The sequence below is a fragment of the Cervus elaphus genome, chromosome 22, assembly GCF_910594005.1.
Source record: "Cervus elaphus chromosome 22, mCerEla1.1, whole genome shotgun sequence".
Classification (NCBI taxonomy): domain Eukaryota; kingdom Metazoa; phylum Chordata; class Mammalia; order Artiodactyla; family Cervidae; genus Cervus; species Cervus elaphus.
The window spans coordinates 7,708,225-7,732,468 of NC_057836.1; the positions used below are offsets into that span (position 1 = coordinate 7,708,225).

Genomic DNA, 24,244 nt, shown 5'->3' on the forward strand with positions numbered 1-24,244 from the left:
AGCCCTCCACTGAAGTCTTGAATGCCTCAGAGTCATCCACGAGGGTTGAAATCATCTTCCAAACTCCTGTTAATGTTGACATTTTGACCTCTTGCCTTGAATCTGTTGGCAGCTAGAGTGGGGAATCCTCTCCAGAAGGCTTTCGGCTGATTTTGCCTGGATCCATCAGAGGAATATCACTATCTGTGGAAGCTATAACCTTATGAAATGTGTTTCCTAAAAATAAGACTTGAAAGTAGGAATTACTCCTTGATCCACGGGCTGCAGAAGGGATGTCAGCAGGCATGAGGACAACAGTAATCTCATTACATCTCCACCAGAGCTCTGGGGGACCAGGTGCATTGTCAAGAAGCAGCACTGTTTTGAAAGAGATCTTCTTTTCTGAGCAGTATGTCAACAGTGGGCTTAAAATATTCAGTAAACAACATTTATACAGATGTACTATCATCCAGGTTTGTTTTTTTTTAAGTCTTTATTGAATTTATTACAATATTGCTTTTTTTTTTTTTTGGCTGCAAGGTATGTGGAATCTTAGCTCCCTGACCAGGGATTGAACTTGCGCCCCTTGCAATGGAAGGCAAATTCTTAACCACTGGACCACCAGGGAAGTCCCTATCATCCAGGTTTTGTTTTTCCACTTATAGAACCCAGGCAGAGTAGATTTAGCCTAATTATCAAGTGTCCTAGAATATGCAGGATGGCAAATGAGCCCTGGCTTCAACTTCAAGTTGTCAGTTCTGTTTTTTCTTAACAAGGGAGTCAGCCTGTCCTTTGAAGATGTGAAGCCAGGCATTGCACTGACTTCTCTTTAGTTATGACAATCCTATACAGTGTCTTCATTTGTTATTGTTGTTGTTGTTCAGTTGCTCAGTCGTGTCCGACTCTGCGACCCCATGGACTGCAGCACGCCAGGCTTCTCCGTCCTTCACCATCTCCTGGAGCTCGCTCAAACTCATGTCCGTTGAATCAGTGATGCCATCCAACCATCTCATCCTCTGTCATTCCCTTCTCCAGCCTTCAGTCTTTTTCAGCATCAGGGTATTTTCTAATGAGTCAGTTCTTCATGTCTTCATTTGCTGTTTTATCTGCATTGAAAATGTTTGGTGCAATCACTGCTGTTAATTATCTCAGCTAGATCTTCTGGACAACTTGCTGCAGCTTCTTCATTAGCACTTGGTATTTCACCTTGTACTTCTGTGTCATGGAGGTGGTTTCTTTTCATTAAACCTCATGAACCAATCTCTGCTAGCCTCAGATTTTTCTTCGGCAGCTTCCTCACCTCTCTCAGCCTGCCTGGAATTAAAGAGCTAGGGCCTTGCTCTGGACTAGGTTTTGGCTTAAGGGACTGTTGAGGCTGGTTTGATCGTCTTTCCAGATCACTAAAACTTTGTTTTCCACATCAACAGTAAGACTGCTTTGCTGTCATCATTTATGTGTTCGTTGGAGTCTAGCAATGTTACGTTCCCTCAAATATTTTTCCTTTGCACTCACAACTTAATCTGTTTGGTGCAAGAGGCCAGCTTTCAGCCCAACCTTTTGACATATCTTGCTCACTAAACTTCATCATTTCTGGCTTTTGCTTTAAAGGGAGAGATGTGTGACTCTTTCACCTGAACATTTAGAGGCCATCATAGGGTTATTAATTGGCCCAATTTCAGTATTGTTTTGTCTCAAGGAATGGGGAGGCCTGAGGAGAGGGAGAGAGATGAGGGATGGCCAGTTAGTGGAGCAGTCAGACCACACGTATTTATAGATAAAGTTCACCATCTTAGATGGGCATAGTTCATAGTTTCCCAAGACAATTATTGTAGTAACATCAAAGATCAAGGATCATAGATCACTATTTTGTTGTTTAGTCGCTAAGTCATGTGCAACTCTTTTCTCCCCCATGGACTACAGCACGCCAGGCTCCTCTGTCCATCACATCTCCCGGAGTTTGTGCAAACTCATGTCCACTGAGTCAGCAATGCCATCCAACCATCTCATCCTCTGCCACCCCTTCTCCTCCTGCCTTCAGTTTTTCCCAGCATCAGGGTCTTTTGCAATGAGTTGGCTCTTTGCATCAGGTGCCCAAAGTTTGGAGCTTCAGCTTCAGCATCAGTCCTTCTAATGGATATTCAGGATTGATTTCCTTTCGGATTGACTTGTTTGGTCTCCACGCTGTCCACAGGACTCTCAAGAGTCTTCTCCAGCACCACAATTCAAAAGCATCAATTCTTTGGTGCTCAGCCTTCTTTATGGTCCAACTCTCACATTCATATATGACTGCTGGAAGAACCATAGCTTTGACTGTACGGGCCTTTGTTGGCAAAGAGATGTCTTTGCTTTTTTTTTTTTTCCTTTGCTTTTTAATACACTGTTTGTCATAGCTTTCCTTCCAAGGAGCAAGCATCTTTTAAATTTCATGGCTGCAGTCACCATCGTCTGCAGTGATTTTGGAACCCAAGAAAATAAAATGTTACTGCTTCTGCTTTTTCCCCTTCTATTTGCCATAGCAGATATAATAATGAAAAAGTTTGAAATATTGGGAGAATTACCAAAATGTGACACAGAAATGAAATGAGCAAATATCATTGGAAAAATGACGTTGATAGACATGCTTGATGTAGGGATTACACAAATCTTGTTTGTAAAAAAAAAAAAAGTATCTGCAAAGTACAGTAGTGAAGCACAAGAAAACAAGGTATGTCCATACTTTCTTGACAATATTTGGTCTTGATCTGTGAACAAGGATGTCCTTTTATTTCTTTCAGTGATATTATGTAGTTTTCAGTGTACAAATTGTGTACTTCTTTTGTTAAATTTATTCTTAGACATTTTATCCTTTTTGATGCTGGCCTGTGCACTCCGCTTCTTGAACAGCGTGACTATGTCATGAACTTAACACTTCGGGAAACTGTCTAGAGATCAGGTTCTCTCGTTGGAGAAGCAGCTTGGAACTTAACCGTTATTATTCCTTAATTTATTCCCCCTTTCAGTTTTCAGTCTGTGTTTTGAATTTGTTTGGAACACAGCCCTGTGTCGTCAGTTATTGTGCAGCCATCACAGGGGCTTCTCTGCAGTGAGAGAAAGGATGCCAGGGGGAGGAAGGGCTGGAATCCGGCAGGCCTTTGGCTCGCTCTGGCTGTGCGACCTTGCATACACACCCAAGATGCATTCTTCTCATTTGTCAGCTTTTGGAGCTGGTTTTGAGGATTCAGTGAGCTAGTAAATGAAAAAGTACCTGAATACTGCTGCACCCATCGGGCTCATTTCCTAGATTGATGTCTGAGAAACAGCCCAATTGGAAACTTGGGGCTCCTTTTAGACCTTTTCATTCTGGTAATTTTCAAATACACAGAAACACTGGAATCACCTTTTTGTATTCTTGGCTGTATATTAATTCACATCTTTCCCCTCCCTAGCACTGCCTCTGGCCTGGGCGAGAACAGCTTGTGTCCTCCTCCCCATTTAATTATTTCTGTCCCCACTTCCTCCTTGCAACATTGAGACCAGAATGTTAACACTTCAATCCAGCTGTATTTGGCCAAAGAGGCTAGGGTTATCTACCCTGGGAATTGACTGCTTGGAAATGGATGGAATTCTAAGTATCTTCCCTGTTGGGTGCTCAGATCTACCCTGGGTCTCTAGTTGTTGGGACCACACTGGGGACCTTTCTGTAACAGGCACTCACGTCTTCTCTCTGGTCTGTCATGTGGACCTGAAGCTGTTTTTTTCCCAGTAGGAACTGACTCTTCTCTTCAGGGCTGGAGACCCTCCTCACCTCTCTCCTCTGGATCCCATCCATTTCTCCCACAAAGCTGTGGACAGTCCCCACAAAGGACAGTTTAAGTGCTGTCCTCCCCAGAAACTTCCTAATAGCCAGAAGCTTTTATCTCTACTTCCTCTGTTCCCTGCTTATACCACTTAAGACTTTCCACTTTATCTTAAGCATCATTCTGTCTTTTCTTCTAGATCACTAGCTGGCTAGCCTGAGGGCAAGGCTGCATCCCATCCCGTGTTGTCCGGCCTGGCACAGAACGTAGGTGCTGCGTGTATGTCTGCTGGACCACTGACCTGAGGCAGGCGGACACTGGGTAACATTTCCTGGGGTGGGCGCCGAGTGTGCTGGTCCACCTCACATGGACATACTGGTTATTTTTGCTGAGACCTAGTAAACTAGTGGAAAGGCCAAACAGGAGTTTGAATTAAGGTATTTGAAGAGGGTCTTCTTTCCTTAGCCCTTAGCAGATGATCCAGTCAGTGTCAATTAAAGCTGTGTTAGAGTAACAAGGAAGACCTGCCAAATGCTGCCAGAGCAGCTCACTCCAGGGTCCTTCTGACTTTTCAGACTTGTCCACAGCAGATGTAATAGTCCGTAGAGGAAGGGCCAGGTCCCTTCCTGTTCTTCAACACCCAGCTCGTACTAGACTCTGTGCTGGCCTCTCTCGGCCTTCCCATTGTGGGTTTTATTTCCAGAGCATCTTTTCCTACAGCCTCGTCCCCCCAGGACTTCTTGGCTGGCGGTCAGCAAAATAAAGTATCATGGAGAACAGGGCTGTATTGCTGCCCCAGCTTCCAGTGGAGCTACTTGTGACTTCAGCAGGTATGACCCCTCAGGTGGTCATTCTTACTCCTGTAAGATGAGGGTGACTAAATGAAGACCAAGCAGTCATACATAGGGGACCACAGAGGAGCTGTATAAAGCTGATAAAGGCTAGTATCAATTCAAATTGGTAAAATTAACATTTAGCTGGTACTTCTCTTTTTCCCTGACAAGTCTTTTTCCAAAATTTTGGATGGATTTATCAAAATCTATTTTAAAAAATCTATCTTTTCACAAAATCACTTCATGTAATAGTTAGGGAGGGCTCTTAAGCTAGTGCTTTTACATTCCGCCCAAAATCCTAGGCGTTCCGCCCAAAATCCTAGGCGTCAGGCATTTAAACCGATGCAACCGCAAGAAGTGAAACAAAATCAGGTGTCTGTCTCACACGGTTTATTTAACAATAGGTAATAAGAAATCAAATTTAACAGTCTATACAGTGATCCAAAGTTCATATTTATAAGTAATCAATTTTAATCGCATGATTTACAAGTTGAGGGTTTTTGCTTTCTATTTTCAAGTTTTACAGAAAGTGTGTGTGGGGGGGGTGGGGGCAGGGTAAGGAGGAAGAAAGCAAGCACAGAAGAAACCCCAGGGACATTTTGCATGTTAAAATCATCCCACTGGAATCGTTTCTTACCCTCTTTTTAATTTTTTCCTTTGTTAGATGTAAAAATAACGAAAAAAATTCTTTCAAGAAACAGAACCACAATATATATAATACATCAATTTGGCAGCTGCCCCTGTATATTTTGAAAAAGTCATTTTTCTCTCTACATGTACAAATTACTTTAATACTTGAAGTTTTTACGATCAGACTTACGGAATAGAAAATTTTCTGGAGCACAAAAGTTGACTTGAGGGGAGCAAAGGGGTTTTTTTTTTTTTTTTTAAACATTTTTAAAAGAATGAACGTCTTTGCACCCAGAGAAAAAAAACTGGTATTTTAATATATATTTATATATATTTATATATATATAGAATGTAATTTTAAAGTAACATTAACCCCTTTTGTCCTCTGGTTTTAGAAATGTTCTTTTAACTCTTTCATAAAGTGAGGAAAATAGGGAAAAATGTCAACCATCTGCACCAGTAAATAATAACTATTAATATTACATATTTTCATTAATTTAAAAAAAATAATAAAACCTATTGGAGGTGCAAGGCAGGAGCGTGTGGTTGGCTTCACAGACCTCAGCCTCCTCCCAGTGCACACTTGAACCAAACACACAAGGGAAAAAAACAGGCTGGTAGTAACCAGCCATAACAAAAATATATTCTTTGTATTCTATCACCCCTCAGGTTCATCTCGCATGTTTGCTGGAAACCACAAACAGCTACTGCACAGTTCTTATGTGTTCCAAGGAAAATTGTCTCTTAGGCTAAGAAAGATTCAAAAAAATTGTTTGCAGTACAAAAAGTCTTAAGAGAAAATAATTTTTTTTGCTCCCAAAATACTACAAGGTGTCTCTAGTGTATGTCTAGTGTACTCTGTGAGAGGTTTGAATTCAAGTCTGAGTTGTCGGTGCCGAGTCCCAGGTCCGTGGCGCTCGCACCATGGAGGTTTGCCATGCCTGGATTGCTAGCGAGCTGAGAGAGCATCGAATTCTGGTCCGGGCTGGCAAAATGCCCTTGTTCCATGGGGTTGCCCTGGGCAGCGACCAGTCCAGGATGTGGAGAACTGGTCTGTGGGGAGACGTGGTGTGGAGAAGGCTGAGGCTGCATCCGTGGGGAAGGGCTGGAGTGGGGGGGCTGGGACTGCGGCCGCGGAGAAGGGACAGGCTGGGGAGATCGCACTTGATTGGAGAGAGACGGGATCTGCTGGCCTTGGAGGTGCGGGGACTGAGCCTGACTCGGGAGCATGTGCTGCTGGGGGCTCATGGGGTTGGGCTGGGCCGGGGAGCCCATCTGTTGCTGAAGGAGCCGCTGCTGGTAGGCCTGCAGACTGGCTCCCGCCTCTGCTCCCAGGGCCTGTGGGAGCTGGCCCATCTGTCCCATGTTCCCTTGCGGTATCTGCTGCATGTGATGCTGCATTCGTGGTGGCGGCTGCTGCTGCGGGGCAGGGTAGCCCACACCCTGGGGGGGCTGGAACTGGTTGTGGTTGGCCAGCCCCGGGCCCATCCCCGGCCCCGCTCCCTGCTGCTGCTGCTGCATCATCTGCTGTCTCCTCAAGATGTCTCGGAATTGCGAGGGCATGGTGCTGTGATTCATGTTCATCTGCTGAGCCTGCGGGCTCATCCCGCCCATGGGCGGTGGGAGCTGCTGCTGCTGCGTGGGCTGCTGGGGCAGGCCGGCCCTCGGGACGCCGGCCTGCATGGGGTTCAAGTTCTGCATGGCGGGGCTGGAGTGGACCCCCTGCTGCGCCGGCATGGTGGGGGGCTGCAGGCCCGGCTGCCCAGGGAGGGGCTGCGGGTTGGAGCTGGCGTACTTGGCCGCCCGCTGCTTGATGAACGCGGCCAACAGCTGGGGGTTGGCGTGAAGGATGCTGAGCACCTGTTGCTGCTGCAGGGGGGAGCTGGGAGACCTGAGAGTCCGCAGGAGGTTCTGTAAGGCTTGTTGAGACACAGTGCCTGGCTTGAGAGGGCTCACACCTACCTGGCCCAGGCCCGGCTGGGGAGGTATGTTCAGGGGCTGCCCATGCTGTGACACTGACATCATGGCTGGCCGGGGCATCCCGGACTGCAGCTGCTGGGGCTGGGGCAGTCCTCCCTGGGCCCACGGGGATTGCTGCTGCATGCCAGTGGGCCCCATCCCTGGCTCCAAATGCCCACCAGGCCCTCTGGCCATGGGGGGCGGGTTCATACCCATGGGGGCCATGGGAGTCATCTGCGGCATCTGGTGCTGGATTGGCCGCTGAAAGATTTGCACGTGGGCCATCTGGCGTTGCGTCTCGGCTGCCCTCTGAATCTGCATGGCCATTTCCACTGCTGCAGGTGGGGGTCCCGGAAGCGGGGGCTGAGAAGTCTGAGGCGGGGTCGGGGGGGTCACCTGGCCTGCTGCCTTGCCCTGGGACACTGGGCCAGCAGCTTGAGTCCTGGGCAAGTAGGGCGGCATGTTGTTGGGAGGGGTGGGCTGGGGCTGAGAGGGGGGCGGGGGCTGGGGCGTCTGTGGGGTGGTGGGCTGCTGGCCTGTCGGCGTGGTCGGGGTGGCAGGGGTCGGGGAGGGCAGGCCCTGCTGCTGCCCCACCACGCCAGTCCGCTGCATGCTGGCCATCCTCCGGCGCAGCATCTGGGCCTGCTGGAGCCGGTGCTGCAGCTGCTGCTGCCGGAGCTTCTGCTTGATGTTGAGGCAGAAGGGCACGGGGCACTTGTTCTCCTGGCAGTGCTTGGCGTGGTAGCAACACAGGGCGATGAGCTGTTTGCAGATGGGGCAACCGCCGTTGGTCTTGCGCTTGCAGCCCTTGGTGTGCTGCACCACCCGCTTCATCTTCTGGCAGGACGGCAGCGAGCAGTTGGCATTGCGGCACTGGCAGGCGTGCACCAGCGACTGGATGCAGCGCTGGATGCTCAGGCGGCGGGAGTCTCCTGGGCTCTGCGTGGCGGCAGCCTGCTGGTTGTTGCTCTCATCGTCGAGCCCCAGCCCGAGCTTCTCCATCTTGTGGTCATGGTTTTTAGTGTTGTAGCAGGTGATACACAAGTCATAATCCTGGGGAAAACACAGGTGCAGGTCAACACTCCAGGATTCAAGCCATTCAAAGGCATTTACATATCCTGCTTGGGCTAAAAAGCTCCATTTTAGAGAAAGCTGCTTTAGCCCAACCACTCAAATCTGAGATCAGGCCCCACTTGGCCTGTTCTGGTCCTCACACTGGCCCCGGAGCCTGCCCCCAGGCCAGCACCACCTCTGAACTGCCTCTCATGTACCTGGAAGCCCCTAGCCCTCCCCGCCAAGGGACCTACCTCACACACGGTGCAATGCCAGCGTGTCTCCACGTGGTGCTTGCACTCGTTGCAGGTGTAGACAAAGCGGTCCTGGCTCTGGGTGTGCAGCTCCACCAGCATGCACATGGTGGACCACTGGGCTCTTCGCAATGACGAGAACTCCAGGTGCTTGTCCCTTGCAAGGGTGAGAAAGGCATCCCGCCCGTCCATCAGGTCACAGGGGATGAGGGGGTCAGGGTCAACGATGGGAGGCAGGGAGTTGGCAGCAGGGCCAGCAATGAGACGGATCACAAAGAAGACCTGCAAAACAGACAGTCTCCTCTGGACTCTGGAACTAGAGTACCGCATACAGCTGGGCCAGGCTGCGCACCTGGGGGGCTGGGATGCCTGGCTTCATTTTGTGACCACCCTGCAAGGTTACACGATACAGCCCTCGTTCTCTTGCTTCATGCACTTCTGTTCTCTTTTTTGAACCTGACTACAATGGCCTAAAACATCTACATCTTAGGTTTCCTACCTCATTCAGTAATTCTTCAAAAGAAGAATGGTCAGATACAGCGCCATACAGGGGACATTCTGCTTCAAAGAGGTCAACTTTTAAGATGCAATCCATGGTTTAACCTGACTCTAATCATAAGGAAACAAATCAGAAAAACCTAAATGGATAGACATTCTACAAAGCAATTGGCCTGGAGTCTTCACAAAATGCCCATGTCATGAAAGAAAATAAGGCCAGGAACTGAGACACGGCAACTCAACATGGAGCAGAGGCGCAGATGGGAGGTGGCGGCGGGGGTGAAGTGTCCTGAGTGTGAAGTCACAGCACACTTATGCAGAGCGTGTCCTCTGTCTTAGAAGGAGCTTATTGAAGTAAAATGTGGCAGAACGTTAACTGGTGAATCTAGGTGAAGGAACCAGGAGGGCATCTTCTGTAGAACCTTCCTCTAAGTTTGGAAGGAAAAAAAATTGGTAGGGGTGGGAAGAATAAAAAAGGAAAACCTCCTTTTTCCTTGCTACAGAAACAGAAAAATTTTTTGTTGAAGTTTAAAAACACACCACAACCACTGATTCCCATAACCACTGGTATAAAGGCTCCAAGAGGAAGCTGCTATTATTTCTGTAATAATAAAATGTAAAATGGAACCTTGAAGAGATCAAGAATTTGTAACTGGGGGAAAAAAAAAAGAAACTTGTAACTGCTGTATTGCTCACTATATATATTCTGTCAGTATTTTTGAGGCTGAAAATCTGCGCAAACTGGCAGTATTTGTTACATATCTGGGCAGCAGTGTTGGCATAGAACAAAAGTCAGGAAAAAGAACATAGTGACTTTCCCGGTGGCCCAGTGGTTAACACTGCACTTCTGCTGCAGGGGCATGGGTTTGGCCCAGGGGTGGGGGGGGGGGCGGACAGGACACAGGACTAAGATTGCGCATGCCACAAAACAACACAGGACAAGAGCGTTCACCCTGAGTAAAGATGTATGAAAGCAGAGTTAAAAGCTCAAAGGAGGACTGTGCTTTTGACCTTGCGACCTGGTGACTCCCTAGGAAATCTTCACTAGGGCCAACCTCCAATAACAGCCATTGTGACTGATTCTGCTGTATGTCACCCTAGAGCTAAAACAATAGCTAAATTTAATAAACTGATCACATTAGATTCTAACTAACAGGAGACTACTACCTACATATTCTTCAGATGATCTATCTACAACTGAAGTCACACCTATTACAACATACTCTAGGGGCCTTTTCCAATCGCTGTTACGACAGAGTTCCACACCTAAAATCAAGCCATCAGTTCCCTCTCCACATTAATAGCCTCTTCCTGTAAGAACTTGATGTCTGAACATGGAGGTAAACAGATTTTAAACAAACCAACATGACCCTTCAAGATGCCTCATCTTACCAACAATAATGTCGAAGGGGAAAAAATCCAACATACTCATATTCCCAAACAATAAACAAACAATATAAATAATGAAATAATTCAAAGTTTTAACTTTGCTGTGAAGGCGTTCACAAGTGCATATATGAAAGTTTAACTTTTCTTCAATTCTCTCCATTTGCCAATTCCCTTTCAGTAAGGCAAAACATTCATTCGTTTTGTCAAAGTTCCATTAGAAACCTGAATGGCGGGACTTCCCTGGTGGTCCAGTGGCTAAGACTCTGAGCTCCCAGTGCAGGAGGCCCAAGTTCGACCCCTGGTCAGGGAGCTAGATCCCACATGCTACAACTAAGACCCAGAGCAGCCAAATAAATAAATAAATAAAATTAAAAAAAAAAAAAAAAAAAAAAAAAGAAACCTGAATGGCCAAATGGAGTTCTAAGGGGCTTTGGTGTAAAGCAAAAACCACAAAGATACCCAAAAGATATCCAACAAGCCAATCTTCTGAACAATGGACAGAAACACAAACATAAAACGGTTACAAACAATAGGATCAGACAAACTATGCTTACACTTTCCCCAACACCATCTAGCTTTGTAACAGCTACAAATCTAAGTAAGACACCTTACCATTTCCTGTTCTCACCACCCTCTTTTTGCTTTCTTCTCCCTCAAATGGTTTTCTTCTTTCTGTGTTTCAAATGATCTGGTGTTCACATCATAAATACCAACCATGGTGGGGAGTTCTGGAGGACCCTGGCCTTGGTTTTTCCACTCTGGGGGCTGTTCTCTTATCTTACCTCTTTGTGCTTCTCCATGGTGGCATACAATTTCTGTGAGAGGTCGTTGGATACGTTAGGCATGCCTGGCTTCTTCTTATTTCCCCGACTCAGGCTGCTCTTGTTTTTGCTAGTTTTCTTGTTGTTCTTCTTTTTAGCATTTTTGCTGTCTCCCTTTGTCACCTGCAGGTTAGCATAAGAGAACAAGAAAATGTTAATAACTCTTTGTTAAGAGACTGTTTAGAAGTTTAGAACAGTTATTTGTTAATAACTGTTAAGAAAAAGTTTCTAATGGAGCAACAGATCGTAACCTAACAGCTGCTCTCTCTTCATTGCTCCTCTTTCTAAAGCTGTTGTTTACAGTAAACTAAGGTTTACTCATGTTTTTGCATTAATTTTTTCCCAGTGAAAAATCGCTGCTGCTATCTCTTTATTAGACACCAACAGCCAGCGAAAGCTGCGGACCAGGAGCCACCTTAGGTGGAGCCAGGCCATACCAAATCTGAGGATGGGAGAGGAGTGAGCTGCAGGTGGTGAAGTGTGCATGGGAGTAGGGAGCCAAAGGCCCTGGCTCCATTTCCTTTGACTCACTTTCTAAAATTTTATGGACCTACTATTAAAAAAAAGAACCTTTAAATCGAGGAGTCTAAATTGCAGGCTGTAAAGAATTCTTAGACTAACGGTGACTTCAGTAGTTCAGACTCAGCAAGGGCAATCGAGATATACTACAGGGAAATAAATGACAAGGAAAAACTCCTCAGATGACCTGCTATTAGGCAGCTTCTGTTGGGGGGACTGGTAAACTCTGGCCCAGATCTGTTTTTTGTACGGCTAAGAATAATGGTTTTTACATTTAAATGGTTGTTTAAAGAAGAAAAACAAGAATGTGCTGGAGACAATATATGGCCTGTAAGGCCTGAAACATTCATAATTCAGACTTTTGCACAAACAGTTTATCAACCTTGTGTTCTAGACAGGTAATGTTCTGTTCTCCAGGGTTTCCATTACTAGAAATCCAAGATTCCACTTAAAAATGAGGTCTGGTGCTAAAAGGGCTTAAAATCTCTAAACTAGAACCATAGTTAACTTATCTACACCAATATTCCCCGCCTGCCCAGTTTAGAGAGCTGGAAGCCTCAGCCCACGTCTGGGTCACACGAGCAGAGGCGGGACAGGGAAATGTGGAGCCCTCACATCTGTGCTCTCGTTGCTGGTGTTCTCCTCCCGCTTCCGCTCCTCCTCCTCCTGCTCTAGTTCCTTAATGCTCTCTTCCAGGACGTTGGGCCAGAAATCACCCTCAAAGTAAGGCAATTCCTTCGCGCTTGTCAATCGATCTTCAGTAGCTTGTTTTAAAATATCCTGTGAAAATATCCAAGAACACATAGCAATGTAAATATCCAAGAACAAATAGCAATGTCTATTTTTTTGGGAAAAAACAAAAGCGTTTATTATACAGCAGCAGAGTCACAGCTAAAGGACGCAAGAAACATGAAAAACCAGATGTGTCTTCTGGAAGACGGCAGGGATTTTATGCCCAAGCCTGGTGCCTGGGGAGACAGTGTCGCCAACAGGGAAAGGTCTGGTCTGAAGTCAGCATTTCTGACTTCCTCCTTCCTCTACCCGTGAGGACAGGCAGATTATCTGCCTTTATGTAACCAAGTGACAAATGCCTCTGTCAGGAACAAAGGCAGAGGCAGCAGCATTCACACCCGTGCCTCCAGCACTCCTGAGACAGAATGCAGTGTGATGGGAGGCACACTGGCCTTGCAAAAATCCTAGAAATATTGGCCGTTATCTACTGAGAGAGATGTTCAGAAAAATTCCAGTTACAGATGCTAGAAACCATATAGCTAAGAATGATTTTCTGGGCTGCTTATTAGGACAATACCAGTTCATGTTTCCCTCCCCATGAGTAAAAACAGGTAAGAAATTTAACAGCTCAAGTTTCTTATTATGAGATACCCTACAGTCACAAATCATTATCAAATATTTTGCTGAGTCTACTTCATCTTAATAGTAATTAAGGGGAAAAAACCCTGCTATCAAATTAGCTTAATTTTACAAATTACATGGAAGAGTGAGAAGAAACACAAGATTTTTGTTAAGGCAGTAAAACAAGTGGAATATAGAGCAGCGGGACTAGTCAAGCCACGGTGCCGTCACCCCGTCCTGACCTTGTAATCATGGACGATTCGCTCGGACACAGCTTTGTCGAGCATCTTTTTGTACCACTCCTGCAGTCGCTTGGGCTTGGGTATCTTCTGGTCAGGGGGGTGGCAATGGAAGATGTAGTCGTCTCCTTCACTTGGCGGACATGCCCAAATATGCCCTGTTGTGTATCTAACAACACAGACAGAAGGAACACTGAAGAGAAAGATCATCCATTCTAGAAATACTCCTCCACTTTAAACCCCAAAGAGGAATCAGTACAGAAACCAACGATTCCTCAAGATAACACAAGTATGTGATCTATGCCAAAACTAGGCATAACCCTGGATCAAAAAAATCTCCAATTTGCATTTAAAGACCAAACAAAAGCTACAATGCAAAGGAAAGTCAATCCATGTCAACAAGAGAGTTAAATGAAATGCAAACTATCAAGAGGAGTAATCTGCAAGGTGAGGTGCTAAACGTTCTCAAGCACATATATACCTTGAAGGTAAGGAACCAGTATGAAGGAGTTTTGTATCTCCAGAACTTAGTGTGATTTTGGTTTTGATACTCAGAGGTGTGAAAGGACCAAGTGCGGTTTAAAGTTCTGGCTCTTCAAATCAAACTGTATCAAATGTATCAAATGAACAAAATAAAGTAATTTGGGATGGGTGCAACCAGCGTCACAATATTCATTTCTTTCCCATGGCAAAGCCAAAAATTTCAAAGGGTCTCCAAATTATAGTTCTGCCAGATGAAAGCCAAAGTGGAGGAGAAAAAACCAAAAAGTCACGTATTTGCACGTACTATATATCACCAAAATACCACAGTGGTGATCAGTTTAAAACTAATCAGCTTAAGCATTTGTTTTTATGCTTACCCTAATTTCTTGACATATTCCAAATATCCAATTAGGATTTCATGATAGACTGCAGTCCTCAAGCATTTAGGACGGAAGAAGTGAACACTATCGAGGTATGATATGTATACTCTCCTGTATCAAATGGGGAGAAAGAAGCCAGGTCAAGTTGCATAATGAGTTTCTATGATGTGGCTAAAGACCTCTCTTTTCTGAGCCCTTTGCTTACCTTGTCATTTTTAATGCTTATCACACAACATTACAGTTATTTACATAAATGACTAGATCATGAGCCCATGAGGGGAGTTTTGTGGGTCTGTGGCTCTATTACCATTTCAGCACCTAGGGGGGCCTCAGACACAGCATAATCAGTCACTATTGAGCGATCCAAATACATTCTGGCAGCACTCTTATTCTGGCAGCACTCTTATTCTGGCTTTTATACTACGTGGAAAATTCTACACCATATTCTACTTCACTTGTGTGACATTCTTTCGCATCTATCTCAAGAATGTACTTGACACAACCTCGATTTAAGTGCATTTTCTGAAAAGTCATATTTTAGGCTGCCATTCATATGCCTTTCCCCATTATTATGAACAAGAAAGAGCAGTATTTTCTATTTTTTGGGGGTTTCACTTCCATACTACACACTTGAGAACTTGCATTTCCAAAAGAAGATCAAACATTTTCTTATTCACTATGCTTGTTCACCTTACTGTAATTTCAAACTTCCATATAAATTAGAAAGTAGCCACAGTAAAATCCTACCTCTGGTTGGGTGGAGGGCAGTCAGAGCCATACTCTTGAACGTGCATACCAAAGAAGCACAAGTCAACACCATCGATCTCTTCGAAGGCAAAGAGGGCTTTGGTTCGATATGGAAAGGATTCTGCCATCTCTCCACTATCTACAAATCTATACAATTCACAGTGGAGGGAAAAAGTACATTTGATTCAGATTAGAATCATCAACAGTAACTATGTGTGAACAATTGTGGATCCACAGAGAAGAAAAGGGGAAATTACTAGATACCTTGCTTTCATGCCTGGTTTGACTTCCACAGTTTTGTCAGAAGCATGAACTACTCGAACAGTGACCTCTCCTGACTCAGGGTGATTTTGTCGCCTCAGAAACTCATTCACACGATTCTCCAGAAATGTTCCAAGCCTGGTAGATGGCAGTCCTAGGAATTTACAAGTTACAAGTTCAGGAGTAACCAAGGTGCACATTTATTATTTATTACTATCAGTCAAATTTCAATACCATATCTCATTTCTGCTTTTTCAATACTAGAAAGATTATCACTGACTCAATGGACATGAATGTGAGCAAACTCAGGGAGATAGTGGAGTACAGGGGAGCCTGGCATGCTGCAGTCCAAGGGGTTGCAAACAGATGAACACAACTTAGCGACTAAACAACAACAACACAGAACAGCAGAAAACTGCAGAGGCATCGACCTACAAACTAAAACTACTGCCACCCCACCCGATGGAGAAGATCCACAGGGCTAAATGCAGCCCCACACAAAACTGAGGGAATCACTCGTGGGAGGCAATTCTGGCCTCTATCAGGAAATGTCTTGGAACAAGAAAAATACACCTGCTCCTTTTAACACATTATTAGGTGTAATTAATTTCACACCAAAAAGGATATTACAGTTCAATATTACAGATATTTACCTATGGAAAAATTATTTGGTGTTTAGTTTGGTTAAATATTTTAAATAATGTTCATTATTTTAATGAATAATTTTTATTCATTTTATATAATTCATTCTGGATGTTAATTTTAAACAGTGACGTTTTCCCAAAATTTACCTGTAAGAATGGAACTTACTTTTAGCGGAAAATTTATTTTCTTTTCTAGTTCGTGCAGTCTTCTTTAAACAACCATCACAGACAAATCTAAAATGTAAACCAAGACTTTGTTTAAACAACTTAGAGAAGCATTTAAAGTAACGCACTCTACAGAATCTATCTTATGTATGTGTAAAGTTGAAATAAACAACAACAAAAAAACAACCTGGGAGAAATATAACCAATGTATAAAGAGCTTTCAGAAAACATTAAGAAGAAAAGATAAATAAGTAAAAGACATGAAGAGCGTACAAATTAGCTTACATGTGCAAAGATGGTGAAGAATCACAGGTTAAAGCCAAAATTTTATTTTTTGGCCAATCACACTGGCAAAAGTCTATATGCTACCGGTGAATATAAAAGGACATTTTGAAAGCAGCATTATTAGATTTTATATGTACATTCTCTTTGTTCCAGCAATTACATAAGGATGGGTGCATAAGTAGAATTTCTGAGAAAAACTGGACACCACATAAGTACTCATCAACCAGCCGGCTGACCTTCAGTTGCAAGGATCACTGCAAGTCTCGTGATCCTCACCTACCCTGTAATGAAAGAGAGAAACCTATCTAAAGACAAGCTTATCTACTACAATTTTCCTCAGTGTTTTTTTCTCCTGGAAATTTTGTTATTTAGCCTCCTTTCCCCCCATGACCTCTGAATTAGCATCAACACTCAGTCCAGGAAGAAAGCAGAAGATAGAGTCGAGCTCCCATCTTGATGAGAGTCACTTAATGCACAGACATCCCCTCCCCAACCCTTCCCTTGAACAGAGCTGGGAGCAGCCTCATTCCTGGAGAGCAAGAGGCAGCCGTGGCAGTAAACATTTAAGTGTCACAATGGACAAAAATCCACTTATTTCCGTGAAAGGCACTGATGATATGCAACCTGGGTAGACATGTGGAGAATAACTCAAGAAACAAAACACAAGGCCCAAGAATATCTAGTTAAGAAACAAAACACAAGGCCCAAGAATATCTAGTTCACTGAAGTCTGTATCTCATCATTTTCATGCATCTCTGCCTTTAAGGGGGGAACACCCATGTTACCTGTTATCCAATTGCCCAAAAGACTTTAAATAATTCAAACTCTAACCAGGCCACCATTCAGTATACAATCTCACTGCAATGTTCTCTCAGAAGCAGAAACAAACTCGTCGTTTTGGCGTCCTCCATTATCCATATCATCTAGTCTACTGCAATATTAGCAACATTCAAAATCTGTGAAGTTTAGCTGACACAACTAACATTTTAAGGGCTTTCCTATAGATCAGTCAGTAGTGTCTGCCTGCAGTGTGGGAAAGCTGTTCTATCCCTGGGTTGGGAAGATACCCTGGAGAAGGAAATGGCAACCCACTCCAGTATCCTTGCCTGGAAAATCCCATGGACATGGAAGCCTAGTGGGCCACAGTCCATGGGGTCACAGAGAGTTGGACGTGACTGACTAACACTTAGTTGTGTCTAACATTTCCTTGCTAGTTTCTAGGTGCTATAGATTTCCTGTTACCTCTATTGATAAATCCTCTCTATTTACTTTTTATTTTTTATGCACAATGACCACCAAAGAATTTAGAAAAAGTGAACCAGCAGAGAGAAGTGTTTATACATGGACTGAAGTGAAGTCGCTCAGTCGTGTCCGACTCTTTGCGACCCCATGGACTGTAGCCTACCACGATCCTCAGTCCATGGGGTTTTCCACGCAAGAATACTGGAGTGGGTTGCCATTTCCTTCTCCAGGGGATCTTCCCGACCCAGGGATCAAACCTGGGTCTCCCGCATTGTAGGCAGACGCTTTACCGTCTGAGCCACCAGGGAATCAAACTAACACAATGCAATAAGAGAACACCTGTTCTGGATTCCAGGTTCGTTAATGTTTCAAAACTGAATTTTAATGACCTTTTCCCAATCCAGAGAATAATTCTAAGAGGCAATAATCTTGACGTTAAAAGACAATCATTGCAAAGATGACAAAAACTTGCTAAAGTTCGCAACAAAGTCTGGGGAAAATACTGATGCCTCACCCCGATGGCCAGATGATCTCATGATGAAGGACACAGATCTGATGCATCTTTCTCCCACACTCTGTACACTCAACAAACCTGCAAAGGCAAAACGTCGAGTTAAATCCAAAACTTTAACCAAATCAAAGCTGCTACTATTTCTCATTTTCTGACAATTCAAAAGATGGCCAAAAGCATGTCCGAAGAATTGAACTAATAGTGTTTAAAAGCTCTTTAGTATAACAGGTAGAGCGAATCTCAAACACAGTTAATGTTGCGAAAGAACAGCATGTGTATTATCTATGGTGAAACAGGTCACCAGCCCAGGTGGGATGCATGAGACAAGTGCTCGGGCCTGGTGCACTAGGAAGACCCAGAGGAATCGGGTGGAGAGGGAGGTGGGAGGGGGGATTGGGATGGGGAATACGTGTAACTCTATGGCTGATTCATGTCAATGTATGACAAAACCCACTGAAAAAAATAAATAAATAAATAAATAAAACACAATTAAATTCAGTCATTAAACGAGAACTATGACTATGGAGTAAGAAGTGAAAGAAAAGATGACTGCTGCTTAAACCTCCGAGTCTGACACCATCCTGTCCATTCCAGGAATGCCTAGTACCAGTACATCTCTGTACCTCTGAAAGGTGTCACAATAAAGGAGGGAATTATGAAATGGCTGGAAAATACAGAGGACAAAGCTGGAATAATGGCACTGAGCAGAGGTAGCTTGGCGCTTCACCTGAACCCATAAAGCACCAAAATATTAGGAAGATGTAGTGAAATGTAAATGTAAACCATAACCTCAATTTTTAACATTTCTACCTTTTTTGCTAGATGTAGGTTACAGATTTAGCCCAAGAATAATAGCATCATCACACTGGCTCCACAAACCAAGAGAATGAAAGGAAGAAGGGAAATGAAAGTGTACTATTCAAGGGGAACTACTTACAGTTCAGGATCCAGAGTGTCATTTTTTCTCTTTGAAAATTGTTCTTTATTTATTGTACTAAGAAAAGAAGAGGACACAATAAGAAAAAGCAACACAGGAAGATTAGCAAGTTGACTATTGTTCTAATTACCAAATGACAAAAACCCCACCCGGTAAGGAGATTATTTAAATCTAAGACTACATCAAGGATATAGCTGGTACATTCTTAGCTCCCACAAAACGCACATTTACATGCCTATGTTTTTGGAAATGACTTTATAGTAAATCTGTTCCCACTGACAGGAAAACCCAGTAAGACCTAAAAGCATGAATTTGTACTTTCTTTTCCTTTTAAAATCTTGCCTACTACTCTTAGTGTTAGGTATTTATACCTTTGAATAGTTTAATGTTTCTAGACAGCTCAGTCTAGCAGTATGAAAGACAATGTGTATAAGGGTAGATAAACCACTATTAAAAAAAAAAATTTTTTTTAGGACAGTCCAGTCAAGCAACTTTTTATATTAATTAAAAAAAAGGGTTCATTAAAAAATTTTCACATGGCCTCCTATCCTGAAATCTAGCCTACCACACTGCTCACAGTCTCACAAGCACAGGAGGCCACCTACAACAAACTTAAAAAAATTTAAGAGTGTTTTTAAGTTAGGGGCCTAACTTTGACTACTGTGATTCTTCCTCATAAAAATGAAGCAATTTCCCCACTGAAACTGTTTTCTCCTAGTTACAGACTCCAGATTCATCGCTACGTGCCCTAAGGTATTGCTACTCAAAGTGTGTTCAGAAGACTATCAGCCTCGAAGGACCTGGGAACTTGTCAGTAACACACTCTTGGGCTCACTGCCAACTGCAGAACTGGAAGAGGGGTTCCTAACACACTTCAAAGTCAGAGACCTGCTGTCCTAAGGTACAGAACTTGTGGTAAGGGTGCCTCCCTTTTTTGCATCAGGGAAACCTACCTAGACCTGACTTCCCTAGTTAGCCAAGGTTAGAAAATCTCAAGGCTCAAGGGGACCCAAACCAGTACCAGACCCCACCATTTTATATGTCAATGGTGACTGAAGGAAAAGTACAACTTCAAAATCCAATTTGAAGACACCAAGTTTTTCTCAGAAGCCCCGTTTTTACTAGTAACATAACAATTCTGAATTGCTATGGGAAATGTTCTGAATTGGTTGATTATAGGTTAAATTGGAAGAGAAGAATATTTAAAGGATACCAAATAGTTCTTTCTTCCTAAAAGAGTGAAAAATTTGACGGCCTGAATCTTAGAGATTACAGGCAGTTCAGGCAATGTTTAAAAAATGTTCTTGGCATTTACCAAACCACAACAGCTTGTGGATCGCAAAAGTCCAACCAAGTCTCTTTATAATAAGTCATTCTCACAACCCCCTAAACCCCTAATGATATTATGATACTCATGATTCTAAGAATTTTGGTATTGTAACCTTTATGAAAAGGCTATATAGTGGTTATTTGTTCAATTCTCCTCAAACTCTAAACAATTAATGATGAAATTACTTTGCACTCCACACTTTCACTTTTTAGGAGAAGCTATTTCCTTGTAGAAGGAATCTATTACCATCCAGTACTGTTGGACCCCACCTAAATCAGTACTGAGAGAACTTCTGCTATGATCAAAATGTTCTCCATCTATGCTGATCAATATGGCAGCCACGAGCCACAAATGTCTATGGAGCACCAATTAGAAATTTTAAATCTTTTAATTTGCATTTAAAATAGCTACCTGTGGCTACACCATCTTGGACAACAAAATCCAAGATCACTTAGAAGCCTGAGCACAATCATCTGACAACAAACTGAAAAGACAGTACTTTCTAAAATAATAGCTACTTACGTTTGAGGTTGGGAAGGGTCATCCCCCAAAGAAACGCTCTCCCCTTGGATTTCATTGAAACACTTCTCACAGAAATGATACCTGTCGGCAAGAAGGCCATACTGGGGTGAACTGTTCCGTTCACACAACACAGCCCAAGCCAAGCAACGAAGCCACCAATCACAGCAGGCCAAGGAGGGGGACGGGAGCAGAGAGCAGGTCATCAACGGCGACAAGGACATTCAATGATGCAGATTTATGGGCACCACAGTTTGGGTTTTGGTTTTTGCAATCAAAGCCAAGTGCAGACAACGACAAGCATGAGGGAGAAAAAAAAAAACACAAAACAAACGAAGAAATGAGGGATTGCAGGGCAACAAAAAACATAAAAGCAAGACAAGACAACACAAAGCAGAAAGCCAAGGCAAAGCACAGATTAGCATTAAATATCTCAATGGGATCACAAGTAGCAAATGATTACAGCAAATAAACAAGTCTCACACAGACCTATACCTTTTCATTTGGGTAATTAATCCTACTTGATGCAAGTAATCAAAGATAGGATAAACAAAAATCCACTATGGACATAGTACTAGGAAATAATCATCTAGAAACAATTTTGGTCTGAAAAGAACAAAAAACACCAATTTCTCTTTGATTCCAAGGAAAGTACAATAAAAAGTCTGCACAAGCAGTTAAATACTGATTGTAGCCACCTAGTTTGAGAGGAAAATGAAAGGCAGTGGTATGTGCAGACATGTGATTACGTATTCCTTGGTACAAAGACTGGAAGCACTGTAGACTGGTGTTTAAAAATCCAAAAATGGTATATAAATGCCGAGATTATAGCATGAGACTATAGCATGCCAGCTGTCACTTGCGTTTTTTGAACATAAGGTGCTAATAACAACTTGAGACCCATTTTTTCTCTAGGTTTTCATGAGTAAAAAACTGTGGATTCTTTCTTACAACTACAAAACATTAGGAGAATGCAGCTAACTTTTTGTAAATAAAACAAAAAGTTTAAGTGACTTTTTCAAAGCTAGAAATACAGCTGTAGTGCACAAGTTCTGCAAAAAGCCACCACCATGGGGCTGCTTTACCCAAGTACTGACTGCCCAGCCATTATCTTACACCCCAAGCCAACACCCCATGCCAGGTACAAACTGTTGACTGATTTCACAAAATAAGAGACAAATCATGATTAATGAATGCAATCCGTGTGATTATAGTCCTTACTTTGGCAGGAGAAGAGAAGGCAGAAGTGTCTAACTTATTAAAAGCATACCATCCACTGTCACGTGCATCTTGTAAGGAACAATCCAGTACTGAGCTGTTTTTGGAGGTGTGCCTTTTGATGTACTCAACAGAGAAAAAAGCAAGTACCCTGGGATCCTCTGACTTTATATGCTCCAAGAAAAACTGAGGAATCCATTGCACACAAAAAGGGAATTATTTCCTAAAAGATACAGCTGGGTAACAAATTTCTGGTTAAAAGTTTTCTGGGTAGTTTTGGGAATTTCATGGAGAGACAGACCAATTAATTTGACAATTTTCTGTTTTGCCAGAGGCTGTGGTAAGCTATAAAAAGACAGTGGGAAAAGAATGTGGAGCCTGGGACTAACCCCATGTATGCTACCAACTCATAAAGTTGCTTGACTTCTTCATGCCTTGGGTTCCTGCCTTACAGAAATACGGGCCCAGACAACTGACACCAGGCTCCTTTCTGCTAGAAAATGATATAATTTTCAAAGGCGGGATGCGAAGGCCAGAACTTGTGCTGTACAGTTGTTTTCAGGCAAGTCACACACGAACCATGACTGCATGTGTGCTGGTCCATCCGCATGCACTCCCTGGACACGCGGACACTGTGACCTTGGTCCACACAGGTCGAGCTTACCTGTTCTGATAACTGTAGTAAGTGGCATCACGAGGGATTGTGCATAACTGTTTGCCATAGCAACAGAGTGTCTGTGGAGAGAACTCCAACTGCAAGAGAAACCATTCGGTGAATATGGTTTGAAGGGCAAGCTAAAATATTTACACTGGCAAATCAGAAAGAGAACTTAAGCCTTAGTCCCCATTATGTCTCTCACAATGGGCAATTTCAGTTTCCAAAACAGTTCACGGAACTAAAACTATTCTAGTTTACTACTGTACTATTCCACCACTCTGAGGTAAGCTTAATATTTGTTATTTCTCCCCCAGTTACCAAAGAACTAAAGAGGACAGGAGGAGTTCAATGTGAATTGGCATACACAGGAAAACTAGCACATGCCAGGCACAGTGCACCACAGGTAAATATGACCAAGTCCCTAACTCAAGATGAACTTAAAATCTGATGATTCAAGCATTATAACTGGTCAAGTTTTCAATGTAATTCTTATCTGTGCAAAAATTTCTTACCTTTCTGCCACAACAGTACCCAAGGCTTTGCATGACAGGATCAATTTCTTGTTCGAAGACCTCAGACAGCTTGGAGCAGTATTTGTACACCCGTGATGTTTTCCGATTATATAACCAAGCATTGTTGAACATGAGCCAAATGTCATCCACATACTGCCAGGGCTCCTGATACTGTCCAGTGTCTAACTTCCTCTTGATGGTAGAAAGATCCATAGGGCTCTTCACAATATCAAAGTAATCCTAGAAGGAAAAGTGACACCAAACAACATTACCAAAAATCTCAGTATATTCAAGGTCCACAGCATAACTAGCTATAACCATTTTAAATTTTCTAGGTAACGCTGAATCTCTGATGTGTCTGAATGTTCAAAGAAATGATTGATGCCCATCACATCTTTTATTTATTTAAAATCTATCTGTTTATTTGGCTGCATCGCATCTTAGTTGTGGCATGTGGGATCTGTCCTTGCAGCACACAGGCTCCCGAGTTGTGGCATGCGGGCTCCGAAACACTCAGGCCTGGATGCGCCCCAGCACGAGGGATTTCAGTTCCCCAATCAGGGACTGAACCCAAATCCCCTGCATTGCAAGGTTGATTCTTAAGTCACTGGACCACCAGGGAAGTCCCCCAACACTTCCTTAAATCATCAGTCTATAGACATATTAAGCAGACAGGGGCAGAGAGAATAACAACTATTTTCAACTTTCTTGTTGTTGTTCAGTTGCTTGGTTGTGTCTGACTCTTTGCGACCCCATGGATTGCAGCACACCAAGCTCCTCTGTCCTTCACTATCTCCTGGAGTTTGCTCAAACTCATATCCATTGAGTCAGTGATGCCATCTAACCATCCCATCTTCAGTCGCCCTGTTCTCCTTTTGCCTTCAATCCTAGACTTTCTCATAACAAGCCAATGGTCTAAACGAGCAATTCCAGGCACTTTATTATAGCATGTGTGTGATCAACTTGAAGACCAAGAAGTCAAAGACCCTTAGCATTTTAGTACTAGATGTGGCCTACAGATGAAACCAAGATCATTGGTGATCCATCTA

The 24,244-nt window shown here is 43.4% G+C and overlaps 1 protein-coding gene across 2 annotated transcripts in view; it reads right to left on the reverse strand.

Moving 5' to 3' along the window:
- Positions 1-4,963: 4,963 nt before the first annotated feature.
- Positions 4,964-24,244, reverse strand: part of EP300 (E1A binding protein p300) — a 66,011-nt gene continuing 46,730 nt past the window's right edge. For both annotated transcript variants that reach the window (XM_043880878.1, XM_043880877.1), the window contains 14 exons: positions 23,196-23,435; positions 22,690-22,778; positions 20,811-20,891; positions 18,959-19,015; positions 18,025-18,102; positions 15,985-16,052; positions 15,178-15,328; positions 14,914-15,060; positions 14,164-14,277; positions 13,307-13,472; positions 12,327-12,491; positions 11,154-11,315; positions 8,485-8,766; positions 4,964-8,230 (listed from right to left, as the gene is read on the reverse strand). In XM_043880878.1, the coding sequence (XP_043736813.1) occupies positions 6,056-8,230; positions 8,485-8,766; positions 11,154-11,315; positions 12,327-12,491; positions 13,307-13,472; positions 14,164-14,277; positions 14,914-15,060; positions 15,178-15,328; positions 15,985-16,052; positions 18,025-18,102; positions 18,959-19,015; positions 20,811-20,891; positions 22,690-22,778; positions 23,196-23,435 (3,975 nt within the window). In that variant the 3' untranslated portion in view covers positions 4,964-6,055. The remainder of the gene's footprint in view (positions 8,231-8,484; positions 8,767-11,153; positions 11,316-12,326; positions 12,492-13,306; positions 13,473-14,163; positions 14,278-14,913; positions 15,061-15,177; positions 15,329-15,984; positions 16,053-18,024; positions 18,103-18,958; positions 19,016-20,810; positions 20,892-22,689; positions 22,779-23,195; positions 23,436-24,244) is intronic.